Below are 20430 nucleotides of genomic sequence, written 5' to 3' on the forward strand. Positions count from 1 at the left end.
GTTGCTGTAGCCCTCTTGCTTGCATTCAGTGCTTTCTGTTTATTTAAAAAAAATGTCCAGAAATTCTCCAATTCTGTGACTGAAATTTTCTGGTTGTGCACAAGCCAGAGGGTCATGGTGACTACCAAGCAGCCTGTGTAAAATATAACACACACCTTTTAAAGTTGAGATTCAAAGCAGTAGGAAAGAGTCTAGATCCCATTACCCTATCTCTCCATTTCATTTTCACACAGACAGCTTTTTATAGGTAGGATGGGAATTGAAGTCTAACAAGATTTTTCTATGCCTGTGTAACTTCAGTGCTTGCACTCCTTATTCTAAAGCCCACCAGAACCATCCCATTAGGAACAATTATTTAAGACCTTCTACAACTGACTTTACAAACTTGCCAAACAGGCAAAGCCAATTCACGGATTGACACAAATTCACCTCCCCACTGAGGCCATGAATCACCACATATATTAAACTAAAGAGAGACACTGATATGACCATGGATAAACACATTCCTTGCATTTTTTTTTCCAGTTGGAAATTGACCCACGTTTGGTTTGAATTAAAGATTCATCGCACTGAAACAAATAACTAAATGGAAAGATATGAGTCCCTTTGAAGAGCGTGCAAATCAAATTTAGGTGATAATTGGCAGCAGACAATTGAAACCTACTGTTTATTTGCACAGAACCTGATGTTACTGAAACACGGCTTGAATTCAGGCACACTGTGAACCGAGCGACTGAGTTTGCAGGAGTTGATTTAACAGTTTTGTGTCTGAGGTAGAAACAACCATGCTTTGAACAAAATGAGACAAAATTACATGTGCTCACACCCCTCACTCCAGCTACTGTCCCTTCCTCTACAGTTACTGTGCTTCCAAGGCTTTATATGCTGTGATTTGTTTTTCCCCAGAATACTCCTCCTCTCGGGAAAGCGATGCATGGGGATGCCATAATTGGAAAGAAGCATAAGCAGCTCACAGCTGAGTTATAATGAAGTATTACCTCCTATAATGTCTGCCCAACTTACTCCCTGTTTGTTTAACTTAGTTTGCCAGGGAGCATAAATACACGTGTCATCAGCTGCATGTTTGGCAAACCAAGCAGTTTTTTCTCAGGATGTGCTTGGCCTCAATGTAAGAGGAAGCACAGTTCTGCAGCACAAGTGAAGAAGAGAAAAATGTCTCTCCAGCACAGAGCAGGCTAGAGTAGCAACTCCCATAAGATAGATTTGGCCAGAGCATTGAAGTGAAATTTTGGTGTATTTTTCACTTCACCACATGTTTTATAGATTGGAGTTTGTTGGTTTGGTTTTTTTTTTTTCCCAGTTAGCCTGAGCTACCACTGAATAGAAGGAGGATGATAAAGATTTTTTAAATATTATAAATTATAGAATTTTTGTGATAATGGGAAATAGCTATCAGAATAATGAATTCTACACAGGAAAAAAAAAACTTCAATCCTCAAGACAGACGAAACTGGTCCCAGTTTGAGCTACTAAAGCCTTCATTCCAAAAAGAAGAGACAGTGTTCATTCCACACTCACTTGTATCTGCTGGAGGTAAGACCTCTGACAGTAAAATTTGATTCTCACAGATTGTTATTGCCCCATTTTATAGCAATTTTCCATTACACCAGGGGTGGGGGGATAGCCATGAGTGGGCAGAGAAGGGAGCCCCTCTCCCATGCAGGTCCCCCAACAAGGGAGCAAGAGCAGCACCCCAGGCTGTGCAGGCAGCTGGGTCATTTCAGGAAGCACCAAGGGCACTCCTGAGAGGCTGTGCTGCTGCCTCCAGCCCTGAGCAGGATCAGCAAGGGGCATCCCTAGCCAGAGAGAGCCCCTTGGGCTGGTCTTTGCTCCAGCCTGACCCTGTAAGGAAGCCACACAACTCTCACTGGGTTTTACTCCAAATCTGCTGTTGCTAGAGAGTTTTAGGCAGCTCCTCTCCACACCACTCAGAGAGAAAACTCTTTACCTTAAGAGTGAAGCTTTAAGGAGATTGCTGTCCCACCCTGCTTCCCATAGAGGTATTGCCCAACATGAGTCCTGTATCAAAAATAAAATAGCAAAGCCAACATGTTTTCAGGACTCAGGAGATAAGTTTTGCCTCCTTAGGGACAGATAGCTCACATAATTTAGCACAGCTCCAGAGATCAGCTATCTCTGACCAAGTTTCCGTACTTCAGAATTAATGTGGGTTTCCTTCAAGTCATTTAGAGAGCACTCCCATACACTTACCCCTCCACCCAGAGAAAGCATATTACCATTAAATTTCCAGATTACCAAAGCACAATTATTTCTATTAAAGCTAAGATACTATTAATCATAAGTATGGTCACCTGAATTTTAAGCCTCTCAAGAGGAATTGGGGCCTGGTCATCTGACTGCTTTACCACACTAACATATTGCCTCTAAATCAATTGACTCTTCAGTAACAAAACACATTCTTTTAGCTGTCACAGAAGCTGGCAAAGTTTGATCCTGTCAATCTTTTTCAGAAGTTTATGTTAAGATTATTTAGCTTGGCACAAGGTAACATATATAAAGAAGGAGAGACCAAACTTCACCTGAAGTACAGATCATATATCCAAATTTGTTAGAAATTTCAAAGTCCTGCTTGTGAGATAGATGAGTTACTATCAGGTGCATCAGTCAGAAGCAAGAAGAAATTATTGCTCTAACTGGCAAGGCTATGCTGGAAGAAGGCCCCATGTATTTTGGCCAGGAAAAAAAAAAAATCTGTATTTTCTTTTATGGAAGTAGCACAAATAAGACCAGTAAAGGAAAAAGGAAGGAAAAAAAATAACAAGCATCAACTAAACCAACTATCTATTTGCCCTTCCCCCTGGAAAACAGAAGCTTTGGGACATAATAGAATACACTCCTTCCTACATTTAATAACATCTTCCTGGATATTTCCCCTGATACAACACTATTTATAAAGTCCACACCTTCCTGACATCCCAGTTTTTTCTAACCTCACACTGCAGCTCTCAGACGCTTCACTTATGGCAACGCAATGCTTGTGGGAACACAGAGGCAAGCAGCTGGTAGAAAATGTTTGGGCTAAAAGGAAGCAAAAGGACCTTTTGTGCAAGCTCACAAGAGCATTCTTCAACAGGCTTCTGCCAAGAACAGGATAGGCTCAGGGGATCAGGTATGGAGGATGAAAGGCTCCTCGACATCCCTTTCCAGCCTTCTTTCCCAGCAATTCACTATTTCAGTCTGCAGTTCTGCATTTGTGCAGACTAAATGCAAAGGACCTTGATAACATCCCTTTCCAGTGACTTTTTATCTGGTTACAACTGAGTTAGGCCTGAAATGCTGAAACAACCTTAGCACAGCTGCAAATACATTTTAATGACTTGAAAAGTAAGTCAAGTGATCTTCCATAAGATGATCAGGTAAAACATAAGCATTATTGTGTCATTCACATAAGACTATTAACAGATTTTTTTTTCAACAGAAATCCACTGAATCGAATTTTAAAACTAGTATTTTCTATTTTGGGCTTGACATGCTTCATCACAGGCAAAAATAAAAATCAGTTGGGTGAGAGCTTCAGACAAGGAAAGGAAACTACAAATTGAATGGAGTTTGATTTTTAGGAGCTGAAAATATTGAAAATACAGCACTCTGCAACAGACAAGTTTAGGGATAACTGTGCAAGGTAAGTCTTTCCAAATCTCACCAGAGTCAACAGAAAACCTGAAACACTGCTCAAAAATGAGAGCACTTGGCAGATATCTAGTAGAAATTACAACATTTTTAATTACAGACACCAGCTGTTATTTTCCCTACTTGTACTGTATCCATAAAGAACTTTGCAGTGAAATAGCCCTGTAGGACTGGACACAGTGCAGCACAGCAGTTCTTAGAGAAGCAGGTTTATCCAGCAGCCCTGGCTGCATGACAATAGGCAGCACACATCTGTGGGACCAGGCTTCTCCCATCACAGTCTCTCAGCATCCTCCAATGCTCGGACAAGGCTCTCTGTGCAGGACCAGAAGCTGGATTTCACAGATCTCTGTGGGTCCAACTCAGCACATTCTGTGATTCCGTACGGCCTTCCAAGACCTCCTGATGAATGGCAATACTGAAATCCCCGTTCTCATTTTAATAAGGAGCAAGCCAGCAAGGAGCGCTCCCGAGCCCTTCGGCGCGTCCTCCCCGCAGGGCGCGGGGCAGGAGGGCAGCGCCGGCACCGCCGCAGCACGAGGCACGGGCCGCTTCCTCCACCTCGTGGAGAATCCTGAGAATGATCTGCAAACCGCAGGCACCAAAAATTGATAAGATACACGACATTTAAACCAAAACAATAAATCCTTTCCCCGGTCCAGAGCGTTCCAGAATTTTTGGAAATAGCTTTCTGTTACATCTGATCTATTATAAGTGCTTAAAAGCTCTCCTTTTTCTTATTAGTGAACAACATCATTAAATAAACAAGAGATTCAGAGAAGCAACTTAGAGATCACTACTGTGAAGGAATGGTCAGATCTTAAGCTACTTGGAAAGTTATAACATTTATTAATTGCTTCATCACTAGAAAGTGGAGACAATCTCCTCAGTGTTTCTTCATTTCACTGTGCTCCAAAGTTTGTAACAATAAATATTGTTACTACTAATATTTTACTACCAGTAAACTCCGTTACTACTATTCTGGAACTGTTATATTCTTAATAAAAGTGGCTTTATTTCATTGGTGCTTATCTTTATTTCATCAGCTGTCTTATTCTCCTTTATTTCAGGTTTACATGACAGTATCAGACTCATCTTCTCCTGATCAAGCCCTTTGTTAGATTCTACTTTACTTGATACCTTTAAAAAATGCTTTTGTGGATTTAAAATTTCCTGTATCTCAACTCTATTTCTGCTAGGTTTTGGTTTGCTTGGGCTGTTTGGGGGGCGTGGCTTAGGGGGGATTGATGGGCTTTTTTTGGTTTTGTTGTTGTTGTTGTTGTTTTTGTTTGTTTGTTTTGGGTTAGTTTTTTTGGTTTTTGGGGTTTTTTTTTTGTAGAAGAGTAATTAATATTTCATTCAAATATATTTTGATAGAATATAAATATCACCTGTTTTCCTGGCATATTCTTGCTCTCATTGCCTCAAATTTTTTTGCTATTTGACTGCTCTCTTACTTTACAAAGATGTTTTGATTGAAGTATCCATAATGACACCTACCCCAACACAAAGTACAGAACCACACAGTTGAACTAACCCAATGTATTCACTGTGTGCTAATTGCATAGCAAGCAGCAGAGAAATTAGGTTTTAAAATCAACACTCCATTAAGACAGCTGGAAGAAATTCACACTTTGCAGTGCTATTGTGTCTGTCTGCCTACAGAATCGATACATACTATTCTTTCTGAAAGGTAGTCAAAATGCAGAATAAAAACACTCTGCAGTGCAAATTTCAGCTTTTACACAGATTCTAGTGTTTACCAGCCGTCCATTCCTTCTTCCTTCTCCTGGGGAAAAAAGGAAAGTTGAAAAAACTTCAACAAAACAAACCCTAAAAGCTCTTTATCCAGGGATACCAGTGAATTCAGCCCATACCCACTCACCTGGCTGAGGGCAAAGGAGGTCAGAGCCCTGTCTTAGGCTCTGTGCAGTCAGGGAGGGCTCTGACATCCACACCCAGCCAGTGCTGCATTCCCTGGTTTGTGAGAACCCTATCCCGGAGGGTCTATCCATTCCCACATGCGGGAGAGGAAATAGGAGTGCACAATCTTGAATACAATTTTTAGCAAGTACATGTACCCAAACTCCCTGCTCCTGTTAGTGGCTGCTACCAATTACCAGGGCTAGCAACACTTTCGCTGCCACCTCTACAGGCAGCAGGTCCCATCTGGATTTCCCCTTTTCCCTGCTGTGGCTGTTCTGTGCCTAGCCAGCTGCATGGCAGATTGCCCCCTGGCTGCATCCATTACACCACAAAGGCACTAAATACGTAATGATGATTTTATCACAAGGGACAGATTTCAAGGGACAGAAAAAGCAGAGGTTCGAGTGTCTGAACAAGGACTGTCTAAGTTTGCCATCTGTGCTCGGAGAGCAGCTGCCAGCTCTGCTTTCACTACGAGCTGAAGGAAGAGATCGAGAATGAAGGGGGGAGCTACTGCAGCAGTGGATAACAGACCAGGTAAAAGACATTATGGATGAGGATGGTGAAAAGAGATAAGACATGTTAAAATGAAGAGCATTCACTGCATCCAGTGAACAGTTTATGAATGACTGCCTGGAGTTAGAGCTACAACATGCAGGAGACTCCACAGCAGAGCATCAGTAGCTGCTGGCATTTGGTGAATGTTCATTCACAAGACAGCACTGCTGATGCCTACTTTTCTGATAGTTGTTATTTTCTGTAAAATACTAACCATTTGATTGACCATTTAACAATCTTTTAACATCTTTCTCACAGTAAATTCTCTTTCTAGGTCATAAAAAGCAGAACTTAATGCATTTTTCAATACACACCATCACCTGTGTGATCCCATAAAGTTCAACTGAAAACTGCAGCCAGTGCTACACTCTTAAATAACCTTTCTCCACAATGTTAACTGAATATTATTAGTACAGAGTTGTTAAGGATGAATAAGATGACTAGAGGTCACCTTGTCTAGGGCCCCTGCTCAAGCAGGGTCTCCTGGAGCATGTTTCCCAGGACAGTGTCCATGTGATACAGAACTGCAGGATTTCCACAGCACTGCTTGATGTCTTAGTCAATCGCACCATCAATCACGTTTTAAATTGCCTCATTTCTTCCCTAGGCTTACAGTTTTCAGTAGGTGCTTTTGGTGAAGGAAAGGGATGAGACTATTGTTTCAATGCCCTCAGAGACTGTTGGCTGCATCACTACAGACAGAGGAATAAATACAGTCTGCCTATAAAGATTAAAAGGAAAATTACTGCAGTACAAAAAAAGTCTGCGTAAAAGACCAGCTGGCTCGATGTTGTGTAAGAGAAATAATATCTGGAGGAAAAAGTCTTCACAATGAGATTTGGTTACATCTGTAAAATGTTAAAACCTCCTCTCATTACTCAGAGCCCACCAGAACCACCCTGTTTGCCGCAATTATTTAAGACCTTCTGCAACTGACCAAGCCCTTTACAGCGTTGCCAAACAGGCAAAGCAATTCACAGATTGACACAAATTCACCTCCCCACTGAGGCTGTGAATCACCACATACATTACACTAAAATTAAACTGATAGGATTGTGGATTCCTTGCTTTATTTTTTTTTTTCCAGTAGGAAATTGACCCACGTTTGGTTTGAATTAAACTCATTCATTGCACTGAAGCAAATAATTAAATGTAAAGATATGAGTCCCTTTGAAGAGAGTGCAAATCAAATTTGGGTGATAATTAGCAGCAGATAATTGAAACCTACTGTTTATTTACACAGAATCTGATGTTACTGAGCTACCTCTGGAATGGACAAATAGAGCTGCATATTCTGCTTTCCACGCTGCTTCTCATTTTTAAACCTTCTATAGAACATTGTCAACTCACCAATGTCAAAGCTCCTGCAACCTACAGGAAGCTAGTGAAAATACTCTTTTTTCTATTCTAAAAAACATTGGACCTTTAACAATTTACTTCTGCTCCTTCTCTTATTCTTCTCCATACACACAACAACACTGGGTTTCAAGATAAATTTTGATTTTGGATTGCAGTACAAACAAGCAAGTCTGTATTTGAGTCTAAGGTTCTAAGGCTCCTGCTCACCCCATTTGTGACATGGTTTAATCCAGTTTTCAGTCTCAAATTCTGTCAATGCCTGGACCCTGGCATCAGAGCCATAAAATTCCTACTAACACCTTCAAGTCTGAAAAAGCATGGCAGATAAAAAAATAAAAGGAAATTCCAGTTTTCCCTGCCATCAATGATCTTGTCCTGGTATTTATTTCTACCAAACCAGCCAGGTAAGGAAGAAAATACCTTCAGTCTAATTGGGGTAGATGCTAAACACATCTGCATGTGTTATACCAGAGGGGGTATCTTAGCTAGAGAGTTTACAAATTGGAGACATAAACATGAATTCCTCCAAAAGTTATGGAAAATGTATGGAAAATGGGAGCACAGGTAAAATACAATTATTTTTTTTGCTGGATCCTGCTTCATCAAAATGACTCTGAAACAAACCATGCAGCCTCTGACAGAACACTGCTGGACAAACAGGTCAAAGTGACTTAAGACTAGAAGGATCTAAGAATGCTTTATTACTTAGGAGATTAAAATTTGATTGCCAAAGGATAAAACTAAACAAAATCAGAGTGGGGTGGTATCTCCCTTTTAGCTTTAATAAAATCATATGTGTTAATATTTCACTTTAAAAAAAGGAGTCCTCAGCTTCCTGGGAAGTGAGACTTAACTCTCAGACTGTTGTGACAGGACTAAATCTGCCCTTCTGAATAGAGGAGAGTGACATAATGCATATTCATAAAGGGAATTCTAATTACTACAGATATCTGAATGTTGCATATTGTTTTCAAAAAATACTCAAAATTAATCAAATCACTGGGGAAAATTTAACCTCAGGACAAAAAAAAACCACTGTAGTAGCAAATAGGTTCCCTACCTTCCTTACCTCTTAGTAAAGACTTACGTTGTCAATGACACTCATTCAGTAGCATGAAAATACCTCCCCCATTCCACAATACTTTGGAACTGACTTGGTGTTTACCTGTTGTAACTCATTATTATGCACTTTTTTCCATGTTTAATACGATGACCAGCTGCAAGATTAGCAGCACTCACAATTTCCAATCCATAAATCACAAAGAACTCGGTACACCCATCACTGCTCATCTGAAACCTGTACATGCATTGCATCTATGCGCAGAGCTGCTGTGAGTGGATCTTCACCAGACCTTGCTTCAGTGACTTTCTTCAACCAAAGTGAGAGCTGACCCCCAGTCACAAAGACAATTCCTCCCATTTCTTGAAGCCGTCTGACAAACACGTTATTGTGAAAACTCCAAGGAAACGTGTGTATGATTTAAAGGAAAAATTCAAAGGCTTATTAGAAGAATTGCTGAAGAAGAGAGAAATTGAGAAATTCCTCTAAGTTTTAAAATTGTTTACACTTACCTTTCCTTGTGCCAATCTGATTCTGGTTGTTTTGGTTTTGGTTTTTTTTCATTCAGATTCTCAAAATGAAGAGTGTTTTGACTTTCTTACATCACCTAGCCATTAACACACATACCCAAATCTTCAGAAATTCTGCCCCATAAGTTGGACTAAACATAACAAGCCCCAGTATAAAAATACTATTGAAAAGCAATAAAAAAAATACGCCATAAGTTCTTATAAGAAAGTTACTCTCAGGTGAAGACACCTGCACACTAGACTTCATATAAAATATATAGGAATACAAAAGGTTTGCCTGGTGATTCTACAAGGATATAACAAAAAGAAAAAAAAAAACAACCCCAAGATGCTTAGCCATCCTAACCCAAAAAGAGATTAAAATAGCATATAACTAATTTCATTAATTTTGTTACTGTCTGAATCCATGTGGGAAGCATTCAAAAGGTGTATTGTATTTATTTTGTCTCATTGACAAAATAACAAATACTAACCATGAAGATTTCTACCTTTCTACAGTGCAGGCCCTACTCCAAGATGAGAGGCAGTGCCCTTCACCAATGCTCCACTTCCATAGCCTCCAAAAATAAAGTGAAGAAGCTCCAGGCATAAGAGCTTTACTAGATTGGAGTCTCAGCATACTCTCTGAAAAATTCAATCACAGTAACAACAGGTTTGTCACCCCTCTAATAAAAGTAGGAAGATTCCCTGTACCACCTGTAATTGCAGCATCTTCTCACAAAATACCCACACAAAGGTATTTATAACCAAGTGCAGCTGACATGAATCAAACCTGCAGCATGGATGCAGTGGCCACTTCATCCAAAAGCCTTCTCACCTTCCATCTCCCTGAGGCACCAGGAAGATGATGCCTCTACCTTGTGAAAATACACCAAGGAAGGAGAGCATCTCTCAAGAACCTCACTGTGTTCTGGTATTAGACTTCTAATACCAACAAGGTAGAACCATTTGCTCTCTTGTAATTTGGAGATTAACATCACTGAATGTAGTTATAATGCCACATGAACCAAATCCTAATGGTGTATGTTCAGAAAGATGCATAAGGAGTATAGAAAATTGGCCTACTAAGTATACTACAACAGAGCTGCATCATGAAAAGCCAAGGAGTAAGAATATTTTGTAGTCATATTACTTAAAAACTGACACCAATCATCTTTTGGAAATGTAAATATTCAACTTGGTTAAATCAAGACAATCACAGGTAGACATTTTTTCCCAAATCTTTGGCTGTATTGCAATGGTTGTTTCAATTTGTAATCTCCAACTAAACATTTCCTATCCATGGATTAACAATATATTTACTGACTTGTGTCTTTTAACAGTATTTATCCAACATAACAAAATAAACTGCAATTTGTTATACTTTTTTTTTTACAAAACATTTTATAAATATTTTTACAAAATGTATACAAAGCAATTTCAAGTGAGACATACTTTACAAATGAAGGTATTTAAGCAAATAAAGTCCATACCACGCTGACAATAAGTGACACATCCTCTTTAAGTGAAGTCAGTCTGTAAGGCCTCCCTACTCTAACAGATAAATTATACCAAAATCTTCAAAATGAACATAGTTTTCTTAATTGCCAGTTTAAATTTTGTTTTAATATTAGGCAGTATTAAATAACATTGAAATCACAATTCTGATCCAGCAAAATAATGAAAACATGTTTAAACTCATGCATATTCAAAATACTTTGCTGGACTTGAGCCCATATGATTAATAAACTTCTTTTAAGCACCACAAAAATACAATTATTTCATTTACTGCTTCACCACGTACCAGAATTCCTTTAAAATTGAATTCAAAGGAGTGAACAACAGAACATTAACAATCTAAAAGCAGTCTTACTAGGACTGTTCAAGGGGTTCCTCTCAGCAGTTCAGAGAAATGTGTCTGACCAAATCAATCACCACTATTGTTTGCAATTTTTTCATTTTTTATATGCCATTGTCCTCCCTTCCCAATGAGATCCAACAGAAGACACATAACCTGATACTTCAGTTATGTATTTGCTGTAGAGAGGCTGAAAACCCCATACCCATTTCAAGGTGGTACAACAAGCAAGGGGACTGATGAATGTGCAACTTCACCTTTTTTTTCCTTAAAAAAAGAAAAAAATATAACTAGCTAGCATACAGCTGTGTAACTTACTGCTCTCCTTCCTAAATAGTTCAAAATGATAAATTAATAAAATTTCCAAAATGATAAAATAAAATATGCATCAGGATACACAGCCATGAGAATATTATTAAATCTAAAAAGGCAATAGGTGAAGACTATCTTGTCAGTTTTGCCAATAAGAAAACAACTACCTGCCTGAGAGTCTATTCTGTGGACACCCAACTAAAATTTTAAAACTGGCAATACTTTTTAATATTTCATACAACACTTGGGAATGTTGGGTTTTTACAAACATGTACTTTAAAATTGGCACAATTTTTTTATATGGCAATTAGCAACATACAAAACCAGTATTTCCATTCATGTCGAAGGGGAACTGAATCTTAAGGAAGTTCATCTTTCTCTCATTGCTTTCTAGATTTGGTTTCCTTTAGTGGTCAGACAGTGGACTGCAGCTCAGTACTGAGTTGCACTGTAATGTTCTACTATCCCACAGATCTAATTCTGCTTCCTTCCATGCCATTCAGATGGACTGAATTACACACCAGCAAAACTTTTTGGTTTCTCTCCTGGCAATCTGACTGACAACCACAGCTTGTCACAACGAGCCTCTTACATCACAAAAATCATAATCAGCAAGTCTGGAAAATGGCTGGTAATGTTTCTGAGAAATGGTGGGGAAGTTTTGGGGGAGAACATGAGCATACCTTAGAAACCACAAAAGCTGTATCCTCCTGAGCAGACATATGTACTACACACACGTGACCAATGTCAGCGCGCTTATGTGCACTAAAGCACTCATGACCAAAGTAAACTTGAACAAAGCAGCATGGGCAGCAAAAAAAAAAAAAAAAAAAAAGTCATAGATTAAAATAAATAAATAAAATAATAAGATTCTATCTTAACAACATGACAGCAAGCCAAATGCAAACCGTGCAATGGTTTCACTTGGCTTTACAATATGAATTAATAATTACACATTTTTTGATATGTTTAAACAATGGGATTGCTGATCAACTTTGGTCTGTACATATCTTGATAATAATGACTGCTACGGTGGATGATTTAACATTCTCTGACAGCAAAAAGCAAAAAAAAAATCAAAAATAAACACTGGCCTTTAAATTTACTCAGAGTAAGGCTAACATCCTCTTAAAATATAAGCTACAAATACAGTTTTCAAATCAAAGTGCTTTTGACACTTGGTCTAAAAAAAAACAAACAACAAATAAAATAAAAAAAAAAACATTTATACCACTTCAGAAAGACTCAAGGCTGACTACATCCAATTATAAAATGCAAAATCTTTTCCTCAAGAGATAACATATATATGTATTATATATATAAATTCATGGCTCTATCATGGCCTGATCCTGTACACTTTGCTATTTACTGGCTTCCATTCTACCTTCCTTAGTCAAGCATTTATTACTTCATATCATGCCACTGTGACTAAGATCATATAATATCATCCCACAGACTAAAGTTACCCACTACAAATATATCAAGTACTAGTTTCTGCTCAGAAAGCAATAGAAAAGCACTTAAAGTTTAAATTATGAAGCCTTGTAAACACACTGATGATTTCCTTTCAACTTAAAAATCCTAGAATACAGATTCATTAACAAAGCAAATAGTCACTTCTGAATAGAGGTACAGTGGGTTTTCCAGGAAAACGAAAAATTTGATGATTTGTGGAAGAGAAGGGTAGGGGAGAATTGTTGCTTCCATCACTCTTTAAAAACATTTTCTTAATAAATATATCCTTTCAAATGACTGTGATTGTCAGTATATTACCGTATTATATAGGGCCTAACAACCTGCAACCCTGTTACGTTGCAGTACTGCTCAATAATCAAAAGCACTATCATAATAATACTTGAAACAGTAAGGCCCTAACAGACTGCATTCTAACAAGGATTAACTTTACTTGGATATCTCACTGTAACCACAATGAGTATTGCTCTCAAACACAGAACAGAATCTAGTTTAGAAAGGTTAACCTTAAATGCATGTCAGGCTGTACTTGTGGTGTCATTCACATTTGCTTCTGCTAAGAGAAACATAACTTGTCCATGGTACTGTAACTATTAACACTCTAAGATACTATTTACAGCTGCTTCTAAAATAGAGTCAGTTTCTACAACACTTTCATTGTGGTCTGGAATAAATTTTTCCAGGCAGTTCTCTTGTGAAGCGATAGGTGAAAAATTAGGGAACTCTAAGTCAACTGAGCCACTACTTGCTGCCTCATTTTGTGGCTGCCTCCCAGCTTTTTTAAGTTCCAAGATGTTTTTAAATGTAGTTTCTAAACTCTTACTGAGAAGTAAGTCTTCCTGGGGTTCACCAGAGCCTTTCCTGCTATCAGGATGCAAAACCTCATTCTTTGGAGAGCTCCTCAGAGTTTTGTCTTGAAGTGAATTATTACACGTTACCTTTGAGAAAGACTGAACTGCATTCCTTGATATTTTATTGTGTGTTCCATGACTGCCTCTTGACACTATTTTTGACAAGTCTTCAGAACTCAAAGAATTCTCAGTGGGCTTGGCAAGATCTTTCCCACTCATCCTTTCTTCAGCAAGGGCCACATATTGGCTCTCAGAAGAACAATTAGCTTTTTCAAACTTTAAAGCTTTAGTGAGGCTCTCGGATTTTTTAGTAGAAGCTTTTCCTTCTTGTGGCGTCAGAATGTTGTTAGGCACTATAGGAAGTTTACTGTGATTTGTGGACTCTGCTGAGCTGGATTTTGGTCGGTCTCTGGCTTGGGTTTTGGTAGCTTGACTTCGAGAAGGTAATGTTTTGCTAGACTGATGGTCACTTTTGCTGAACTGTGCTTCTTCAGCTGTTTTCTCAAATTGTTTGGCAGAACAACAAAAATCGGCCTGATAACCATCTGAAAATTAAGTAGCAAGATTTTACTAAAATTATCTACACATCCAAATAACTGACAATCCAACACAGTTTCTGTGTACTGAAATTCAAATAACATACACAGCTTATGGATCTGGGTCTTTAAGAGATGTTCATATCCTTAAGTATTCTGCTGTGTACAGTGCAGGAGATTAGCACTAAATTAATCAGCGCACTGCTCACATATGTTCACTGTAAAAATCAGATTAAGGGCACTTCCCAGCATTCTAAATATGCAAATATGGTCTCTGAAAATTAATACTTTCTACAACACAACCTGTGAATATCTCTGAAAATATGCAGATCATGCAGAACCTTTAAACAAACTGTGGTTGTAATCTTACACAAATAATGTGTTTCCAGGTGCTACGTTTAACAACACCCCAGTTAAAAATGCTGCCATTTAAATGGCCATGACACTCCAAGAGCAACACTTCATTAAGATGAACAGGAGTATTCATGCTTCAAACAAGCTGGTCTTTTCTGGCTGCAAGCAAACTCAGAGGTTCTTCCCTGCTAGGATGGAGGCACTGCAGGAGTCATAACTGTTGTCAAAAGAAATTCAAACATTTCTCTGCCAAAGAGGTAAAATATTTTTTTCCCCATAAATAACTGCTTCAACCCTACAGTGTCTCTATGTTGCTGAAATCTGGAGTTTTAAGAAGTTATCTTGTAAATGCTTATTCAGTATTTCACTAACTGGAATCCACAGTAATCAGTGCCTCACTGTGGCCACAACTATTTTTAAGCACTCTACATTTAATTTAGAAATTAAGCATTACTTACCAGGATCCACAAGTGCAAGACGCTTTTCCCGAGTCAGAGATGCTCTTTCCTCCTGGTTAAACATCCTATCAATCATAACCATTTCTGCAGAAGGATTTATCCGCTGGAGAAAAGGGAAAAATGCAACCATCTCTGTAGTGACTCATATGTTGGTATCAAATCAAAACATGGATAGCTTAGTTAAATTTCAGAGAAAATAAACTTCTTTTATTATGTATTTGCGAAGAACATTCACAATTCAATGGTCTTGACTCTGACCCAACCACTACTGAAACTCAATCACAAAATATTACTCACATTGTACTGCAAATTTTATTTGGGAAAGACTTTAAAACATGGAATTGCTATTCCAGTTGTACAAACTGTACTTTTGTACTGAGTATGCTTACTAAAACTTTTTTTTTTTTTTTTTTTTTAAATTTCATATAGTATCCTTTCTCTTTTCGGGGATCAACCAGCAAAAATCTTGAACTGGAACCACTCTATCATCTTCCCTGCACTTCTCTGCTATCCTTGTAACTAGCTGGTGCAGAGCTGCATTTTGCTGACAATGCCTTCACGCCAGCTGGATCCATCCATCACAGAAAATGTTCACTGCACTAGGCCGTAACACAGGCAACTAGTTTCAAACCTGAATGCTATGTCAAATAAACTTTTCAAAATTACTAAATGGGATTTGCCACACAACAGATTGCAAATATTTAATGGCTAGGGTCTTTTAAAATGTAAGTGCTAGTTTTAAAACCATATTAATTCTAACACCTATATTGTGTATTCCTGTCTCTAAATATCTAAATGCCTATTATACTCAAATTCAAAACTTTTCCAGGTTTGAAAACTAGCATATCTGAAGTCACAATGGCATTTCCTGATCCTTGTAAAATACATTCTTTAACTTTGTCAGTTTTATTTTACCTCATACCTGGGATTGTGAAAGCACTTAAATCAGAAGCATTTCTGATTAAATTCCACCTAGCTTTTAAGGACAATGATTTCCTAAACTGTAATATGATTTGGCACCAACTATAATATGGCTGGAGACCTCTGAATGGACAACATCAACATTATTTCAGGTTTTATCAGCCACAGAAATACACGGAAATCATCCTCCTGACTATTGCAGCCTGTTCAGTGTAAGAGCAAAGCAGAAGCAGAGAACAGAAGTTCCTGCACCTGTTCTGTAGGTATTGTTTTAACAAACTGAATCCAATCCCATAAACAAAGTGTAACTGGGTTTGACACCTTACCATTGCATCTTCTATAAGCAAACATCTGTATTTGTTCAGCATAGCCTGTGTCCTCTTCAGAAGCTGTGTAGCTACAGATTCAAATTCACTGTCCACTAGAAAGACAAAGTACACTTTCAAACACTGTTGTTCAATAACCTGCACAAATTTTAAAATGTTCCTTTTCTTATTGCTCTAATTTACATTAAGAATTCTCACAATACACTGATTACAAACTTACTGCTAATTTTTAAAAAGAAAATTACCTTTTCTTAAATCTTCTTCTGTTGGCAGTGATCCCTGGCACACATGGTATGAAAGGAGTCTCTGAACTGCATCATTTAATGATCTGAACCGACTTTTATCTGGTGTCACAGCATGTACCTGATCCTTCTGTAATTGCTGCAGAATACTACAAAAAAATTAATGATATATACTTAACATACTGTACAGAGTTTTTACATTGACAAAAGTCAAAATTAAGATTTCTGCAACAAAATTAAAATTAAATAATGACTTACAAAGCTCCTTTAGTTAACTGTTTAGCAGCAGGCCTTTTCTGTCCAACTAAATGACCATCAACCTAAGTTCAAAATAAAAGACAAATTACAATATAGCCCCTCATTTGCAAAGCCTTAGTTTCAGGATTTGCTTCTGTCAATTAGGTACAACACTAACTGTAACCACCAAATAAGTATAAACACTTTCATCTATCTCCTATTTGCACAGGGCACTGTGTATCCACAAAATAGGGAAGTGACATAAACCAAAAGTCTGAAATGCTTTTGGTAGAAAAATTCCACTGTTGTGCATTATACATACTTCACTAAGAAAGAGAAGATCAAAGTTAACAGATGCAAAGAAGGAAAGGTACAACTAAAAACTTTTATAAATAAATCTGCTCATACAAACTGTCTCTGCATTTCTCAGAAGATGTCATCTTAGCTGATATTGATGGATTAGAGTACCTGTGAGGAAAGCAGGCTAATGCTGGGCACTTAAATTCTTTAAAAACACAGTGGATGGGGAGGGATGGTAAAATTCATTTTAGGAATTTTATTTCAGTGTCAATGCTTAAGATAAGCTCATAATGTGGAGATCTATGTAATTTTCTCCTTTGCTTAGATATTTAATGAAATCAAGATTTTTTTCCTGGGAACACTCTCCTAAGACCTGAGGCTCTCTGAGGGGGTAAAGATTCATGGAAGGCACACTGGAAGAGTATTTGCCTCAAAAATCCTCCAACTTCAGAGCACAAAAAGTAATCACCACCAAGCAGAATAAACATCTGACCAACCATTATACAACCAGGCTGACCACCTAACTGAGCACTACTGTATCTTCTGCTCTACTTGTACATCAATAAGACATGGAAAAACATTCCTGTCCTACTGCACTGACAAATACATTTACAAACAAAACTTTTAAGTCAGATCCTCTCAAAAAAAAAAAAAAAAAAACCAAAAAAACAAACCAAAAAAAAACCCTCATCCTGGACAGTGGTTTTGTACATACTTGCATTATGCGAGAGAACTTTTAATGGTAAAAAGAGAAGACTGCAGTAAAAAATAAAACAAATACCAGGTGGAATGGTTCTGCTGCTTCTCACAAACCACTCTCTCCCAATCTGCTAGAGAACAGCTCAGTTTGAAAGAAATAATAAGAAAAGTAGGTTTGGCCAACTCAATGAAGAATTGCTATGTCATACAAAATTAACTTCAGGGAACAGTACAGTCAGACTCCACTTACTGAACTGAATCTCAAAGCAGCATCCAGTGTATCAATTTGCAAAATAATCAACATTTATCATGTCAAGGTAGAATTTGTCAAGTTTGAGGGAATTCATATACTCTACAAAAAACCTACAATGATTCCTTATTTGTTTACTCACTACCTCCCCTCACCCCAGTGGAGAGGAGAATCAGGAAAAAAGTAAACCTTGTGGGTTGAAAAGAACAGTTTAGAAACAGTAACAAAATAAAATAATATAGTAATGATAGTTACTATAAAGTTGTAATGAAAAAGAGCAAAGGGGGAATTAAACCCAGGAGAAACAAGTGATGCACAATGCAATTGCTCAGCACCCTCTGAACAATGCCCACCCCATTCCCAAGAAGTCATCAGCGGCTCACAGACAATTCCTATATTTACACACAGACATGATGCTCCATAGTATGGGATATTCCTCTGGCAGTTTGGGCCAGCTGTCCTGTGTGTGTCATTGGCACAGCATGGGGCACTGGAAAGGCCATGACATGCAGAGTAAGCACTGCCCAGTAACTGAAACACTGGTGTGTTATCAACATTACTAACATCCCAAATCCAAAACACAGCACTGCACCACCCACTAAGAAGAAAATTAGCTCTATCCTAGACAAAACCAGGACTGACAGGGAAACATATAAACAGAAGTTCTTTACCTGTATACTCTGCTGAACTGATGATGATCCTATCACTTTTTCTTGTGGCTGTGCTGATCCTAGAGATTGTTGTATGATTTTTCCTCCAGAGTCCTGTCCTATAAAAAAAAGTTTAAAAGAGTCTTGTCATGCTAAGCAAGAGAATAATTTTGCCTACCTATCCTGCTAATTTCACTTGAGTTTTAAGGAAAGCACACTAATGCTTTTAAGCGTAAGACGTAACTATCCCATGGAGAAACCAGCTCATAAAAAATAAACATGACTGATATTTTGCCTCAAAACAATAAAAATACTCAATATAAATCATATCTCACCATGGTACTGCAACATAAGAAATTCAAGTGTTGTCAGTTTAGTGTCCCAACAATTTACCTATAATCATACAGTAAAGTTTATCAAGCATTTTAATACCAATCCTCCCTCAAGTGTATTACCCAAACTTTTCTAGAGCTCAAGTATTTAGACAGCAAGCATACTTTTTCCCCTACATTTTTTTAGATAGGCAGCCTTCCTTCAATTGCCTTGCTTCATAATCCAAACAACATCTTATCAGTCATGCTACCTTACAACCAAAACAAGTAAGAATTTATTAGGTTTTTTTTCCCCAAAGACACTCAGCATACTGTGCAGATTGTATAGAATTGCCTGGACAGCCTACACATAACAGTACACTAGGGGGAAAAATAGCAAGCAGGAGTATAGGACCTTATTCAAAAGATTACTTATGTACAAAGAGAACAGAAAGGTTACTGCATTTTTCTGCTTGCCTTGAATGCACCAGTTTTGTTCTTTCAGTAGCACAGTGCTGCTTGAAAAGCTGCTGTTTTGCCATGAACAGTGCATGAACTATTCTAACTGAAAGGCACGTATCTAAGAATGAAGTGAGTGATGACAGCCTGCAAATAACCTTGTACACCTATTTCTCTTCCCTCTGTAACTGAAGCAGCCACCACCATATTCAACATTTTAGAAGTTTCATGGAATTTTAGCAGATGTCTGTATTTTGCAAATCAAGTATTTCTATTTTCCTAAGCTGAAAAAAAAAAAAGAAAAATGAAAGAAGGTACAATTTTGGCTTTTACAGAGGAGAGAAATAATTGCTAATTGTGAAGGTTCAACTTTTCTCTCTAGAAAATGAAGTGCCATGGCTGAGAAAAATCAAAGCACACATTCAAAACTGAAAAAATATAGCTTGAATTCTTCTAAAAATAAAATTCCAACAACTTGTAAAACCCTATGAGCATGAGGCATCTGACACACTGAAGAAGAACTAATCTCTGTTGCTGCAGAAAATTAAGAAAATTATGTTAAAAAGACCTTAGTTGACCTGATAGTGTGTTGCTCAGAAGACTTGTTAGCTGAGGCTGTCTCAAATTGTCCTGCGTCTTCGATGCAGAAACTGGTGATGTCTGGCTCGCAGCCTTTTTCTGTGGCACATACATAAAATAAAGATCAAATTTTTTTAAAAATCACAGTGAAATATTTACTGAAAGCTTTAAGAAAAACAAGGAAAAGGCACTAAAATTCATCTCCATGTATACTTTTTTAACTCCAAACTCATCGGTGGTGAAATTTCACACATCTCAATCCCTCCAAGTTCAAGAATTTTAAAAAGTAAATCAGAGGGGAAGAGAAATTACACTAACAGCACAAATATATACCAGTTGCATTCTACAAGGCCCCTGACTTCCCACTACAAGTGGGCCTCAGAAAACACAGCTTCTCAGAGTTCCAAAACTGCAAGATGACGAAGTTGCTTTCCCAAGAAAAAAAAACCCACAGTGGAACAAACACTCCACTGCGTAGCAACTGAATGATACATGGTTTAGTATAAAGTACATTGTTTAAAATCCAAGTA

The 20430-nt window shown here is 37.9% G+C and overlaps 1 protein-coding gene across 14 annotated transcripts in view; it reads right to left on the minus strand.

Annotated features, from left to right (window-relative positions):
* Positions 1 to 48: 48 nt before the first annotated feature.
* BICRAL (BICRA like chromatin remodeling complex associated protein) overlaps positions 49 to 20430 on the minus strand; it is a 55443-nt gene continuing 35061 nt past the window's right edge. For 12 of the 14 annotated variants that reach the window (XM_085575995.1, XM_021547600.4, XM_085575991.1 and 9 more), the window contains 7 exons: positions 19900 to 19999; positions 18573 to 18670; positions 16674 to 16735; positions 16419 to 16564; positions 16174 to 16268; positions 14927 to 15029; positions 9686 to 14123 (listed from right to left, as the gene is read on the minus strand). In XM_085575995.1, the coding sequence (XP_085432121.1) occupies positions 13321 to 14123; positions 14927 to 15029; positions 16174 to 16268; positions 16419 to 16564; positions 16674 to 16735; positions 18573 to 18670; positions 19900 to 19999 (1407 nt within the window). In that variant the 3' untranslated portion in view covers positions 9686 to 13320. Of the gene's footprint in view, positions 4258 to 9685; positions 14124 to 14926; positions 15030 to 16173; positions 16269 to 16418; positions 16565 to 16673; positions 16736 to 18572; positions 18671 to 19899; positions 20000 to 20430 lie in introns of those variants that run through there. The other 2 variants (XM_085575997.1, XM_021547603.4) reach the window with 2 other exon arrangements.

This window comes from Lonchura striata, chromosome 3 (genome assembly GCF_050655825.1).
Source record: "Lonchura striata isolate lonStrDom1 chromosome 3, ASM5065582v1, whole genome shotgun sequence".
NCBI lineage: Eukaryota > Metazoa > Chordata > Aves > Passeriformes > Estrildidae > Lonchura > Lonchura striata.